Below are 4,252 nucleotides of genomic sequence, written 5' to 3'. Positions count from 1 at the left end.
CATAGCATGTATTTAGGCGCCTGGTGTTAGCAGACGCGCCTAAACACTTGTTTTCTTTCTTTTAAAAAAATTTAAAATATATTTTTCGGTTCTTCCGACCATGGAAATGGATTCCTTCACGCAAGAACAGTAAAAATATATGCTTAAAACTTTTGTAAAAAGTTTACCCTCTATTTTTGAAGGTCTTTTTAAAAGTCAAGGTAATTTTTGTATCCAACGAAACTAAATTCTACATCACTTGGTTAAGCTTTAAAATTCCCTTACAGTTATTTTGTGGTCTGTTCTTGTTCTTGGCATATTTAATTTTGTCACAAAAAAAGGTAATTTTCCACACTGTGCGGCATCTCAAGCTCAATGCACTCATGTCAATTTGCCTCCGTTTTCTTCTTTTTAAAAATTAATCTCTCCTCCCTTATATTATTTCGTCGCTGGCGGGGAAATTACCACAAGGTGACTTTGTTGTTAGTAATCAGGCAGCCAAGACTAGAAAGCCAATCAATTGATAAATCAGTGTATTCGATCTTTACTACATTAGCCGTCATCGATTCGCCAACAGTTAGCGAGTGGCGAAACGAACGAAATCAATGAGGTACAACCAAATTCGCTATCGTCTATCAGTGCTAGCTAACTTTGTTGTTGCTTTCACATGCAAAATTCTTCTTTAAGCGACCGGAACTCAAACATAGCGAGCGAGAAGTGGCGAATCGATGACGGCTATTATTGCAATATGCTTGCTTATAATAAGAAGGACCAACATTCAACGGTACAATAGTCTCAAAAGTATGATTATTTGCCTGGCGATTAACTATTTTACATCTACATCCATATATGTACATAAATATCTCTTTTAGCAAGCCTTCTTTTTTACTTTTTACTGCAATCGAACATCGTTAATCACATAAATTGCAAATAGTTGTTAACTTGCATCCCCCTTACCTTTCAGATGTCAATGAAGTTAAATGTTATGGTGTTTATGGTTGCTTTCCATTGGATGGGCCATGGACTACACCGACGCGGCAGATCAACGTACATCCGCATAAACCTTCACAAATAGAGCCACATTTTACGTTGCATACGAGGCGAAACTTAGATCAGCCGAAATTTATAGATCTCAATGATCCAGAGGCTGTGACACATTTGGGCATAAATCCAGAGGGGAAGATCTTCCTGATCTCACACGGTTATATAGAAAATGGACTTGTAGAGTGGGTGAGTAACTGCAAAAAATAATATTTTTTCGAACGTACAACTTCAGTACAGTAGGGTGCCTCACTAAAAAAGTTGCCACTTTCTCATCGTATTTATTTTATTATCAGGCATGTTCTGAAATTCGAAACGTTGAAATCGAGTCGATTTGCCAAATATTTTTTAATTATATCTGATGAAAGGAGTGAATTTTCTCACTGAAAACTGTAAAAGAAGCAGCAGCGATATGAAAAAAATCATTTTAATGCGAGACTTGTAATTTTTTAGGTTAAAAACCATCGAAGAAATTATCGAAATCGAGTCGATTTCAAATTTTCGAATTTCGGAACATGCCTGTATATCTTAAAACTTGCGCAATAATACATACTCTAGAAAAGTATAAAGATTTACTTGAGGTGGGGTGATTTGAAAATACCTCCAGAAATCTCATTATGTTAGTTCCGTTGATAAAATTTTTAAATATCTGAGGTGATGATTTCTAAAAAATATATTTTTAAATAAATTTATTTACGCTTAAAAAAACTAGATTCTTGTAGGTATTTTCAAATGAGTCCAGTTTAAGTAAAGCTTAATATTTTCCGAAATATTTTGGCGGAAGTCTTAAATATAATATATAATTTTATAATTCCGATGGAAAGGCAGTGTCGATTTTTTTCTGTATATTGAGTGATGCACGCTAATGTGTTATACTTATACATCTACATATTAACTATTTAAAACTGTTCTTGTTTTTAGATGAAAGATATGGCCAAAGCTTTGTTGCACAGCGAGGAGGAGGGTAATGCCGCTGTCATACTAATCGACTGGGGTGGCGGCTCCAACCCACCATACGTGCAGGCGGTCGCAAATATACGGCTAGTCGGCGCCATCGCTGCACATGTCATACATATGATCTACGTAAGTGTCCTTAGATAAAATAAAAAATAATAAATGTATGCATACTAAAGTAGAAATTTATCTTCACCACAGGAGGAGCTGCACCTGCCGGACTTGCGCAATGTGCACTTCATCGGCCACTCGCTTGGCTCACACCTGGCTGGCTATGCCGGCTATCATTTGCAACGTGATTTTGGTCTTAAACTTGGCCGCATTACTGGCCTGGATCCAGCGGGACCACTTTTTGCCGACACTGAGTCCATTGTGCGACTAGATCGTTCAGATGCAGACTTCGTCGATGCTATACATACGGATGCAAATCCCTTTTTGAAAGGTGGTTTAGGCATTTTCCAACGTGTCGGCCATGTTGATTTCTACCCGAATGGTGGTTCGGAAAATCCCGGCTGTGATGTGCGACTGCAGGATTATATGAAAGGACGCAAGAGTTCGGTGTTCTTGAGCATGCAGGAGTTCTTGAGCTGTAACCATATACGCAGCTATCAGTATTTCACCGAGAGTGTGTTGAGCAAGTGTCCTTTCTTGGGCATCACATGTGAGTCGTATGAGGCGTTCAAGGAGGGGATGTGCGCGCGTTGCAATGAAGATGGACAGCTTTGCATGCGCATGGGCTTCCACACCTACACGGACTACAAAGAGCTGTCAGCAGCTGGTGCGTTAGAAGCGAATAAGCCGCCAGTGTTGTACCTGACGACGGCCGATAAGAGACCCTTCTGTCGTAAGTGAAGTAAATTAAAAAAATATCTCCAAGGTGTTTTTACTAATTTTTTTCTTAATTTCGTTTTACGTGTTTTTCGCAGGCAATCACTACAAGATTACCGTACGCGTATCCGGCCACGATGAGAGTACGATGCATGGCGGCGAGATTGGCACCATCTCAGTGCGGCTGCATTCCAAAACGCACGGGAAAAACTCCAACGCCGAACGTATACGTTTCTCTCAGAAGGCTATGTACTTCGAGCCAGGTTTCGAATATAGCGCCATGGTGTCGGGAAGGGATGTAGCCGATCCGGCGCAGCACGCCTCGGTTTTCTGGGAATATCAAACAAATTTCCTGAATCCACTCACATGGCGTATCCTCGCTTCGCCGCGTATTTACCTCGATTATGTAATAATTGAGTCGCTGGAGCATCCCGATATGCAGCTGCAATTGTGTCCGCTGAAAGAGAACCCTGTGATATCTGGCACAGAGAATATCATGCAGGAGAAGTACTGCCAGTGATTCCAGCATACTTGATAGTCTCGATATTTTCACGTAAAAATGCATTTAAGTTACACGAATTGCAACGCCCGGAAAACATAACAAACATTGCAAAAGGAAAGGAAAGGAAAGAAAAGAAAAGAAAAGAAAAGAAAAGAAAAGAAAAGAAGAAGAAATTTCCCAGTTCGGCTGACTTCCTGTAGTGCATTTGGTCTCAAACCGATTCCACAACTTGTCTTGCGGCGACATCTAGTGCTTCGTTCAGGCGAATATGTCGCCGTTTACTTCACACAGATGTCGCCCGATAGTCACACTAGCCACTGCACAAACCATTTGAGAAGAGTTTGAGCTCTTCTCTTCTCAGAGATAATAATATACTCTTCTCGTTTTCGGAGAAGATTTTGACGTGCCGTTCTCATCCCATGCGAATGTGTAGAGAAGGAATTGCTTGTTTGCAAAGCAATTATAAAAATACATTACCTTGCTACAGTATAACTGCTATTATTTATTGAATAATTTATACGAACTTAATATGTACCTAATTTATTTTTATTTTAATGTATCCTTGTAGTATAGTATTGTATGTAGTAGATAAAAATAAAATTGCTAATAAAATATTTTAAATTGAAAAATTCCATATTCCATGAAATTCCCTAAGACTGCATACATACATATGTACATATGTATGTAAGTTAGATTGGTTAAGTCCAGAATTCGTTTTGAAACAGAAGCTTCAGACACAAGTAAACGATGAGCTTTCTCATTACTTACCGTCTCCTGTTTCAGCACTTTCAAGTTACCCCATTTCCAGACAGCTTTTCATAACCCCTTCTCCAGTGTATGTTGTTTTATTGCATACGGTCTGAGCACTTTCGAGTACAAGTAGAATCGAGTGTTTATTAGCGATACTTTGAGTATCATCGAGTTTTCTCTTCGATACGGACGAACACT

The 4,252-nt window shown here is 39.1% G+C and overlaps 1 protein-coding gene across 1 annotated transcript in view; it reads left to right on the top strand.

Annotated features, from left to right (window-relative positions):
* Positions 1-3,873, top strand: part of LOC118734475 (pancreatic triacylglycerol lipase-like) — a 15,218-nt gene extending 11,345 nt beyond the window's left edge. The window contains exons 2-5 of the mRNA XM_036464193.1: positions 914-1,209; positions 1,942-2,103; positions 2,176-2,818; positions 2,901-3,873. Of these exons, the coding sequence (XP_036320086.1) occupies positions 914-1,209; positions 1,942-2,103; positions 2,176-2,818; positions 2,901-3,322 (1,523 nt within the window). The 3' untranslated portion in view covers positions 3,323-3,873. The remainder of the gene's footprint in view (positions 1-913; positions 1,210-1,941; positions 2,104-2,175; positions 2,819-2,900) is intronic.
* The last annotated feature ends 379 nt before the right edge of the window (positions 3,874-4,252 follow it).

This window comes from Rhagoletis pomonella, unplaced genomic scaffold, assembly GCF_013731165.1.
Source record: "Rhagoletis pomonella isolate Grant_MI unplaced genomic scaffold, Rhpom_1.0 Rhpom_scaffold_00002, whole genome shotgun sequence".
NCBI classification, from domain to species: domain Eukaryota; kingdom Metazoa; phylum Arthropoda; class Insecta; order Diptera; family Tephritidae; genus Rhagoletis; species Rhagoletis pomonella.
Note: the sequence above shows the minus strand (reverse complement) of the source record. Positions and strands in the feature narration are given on the sequence as shown.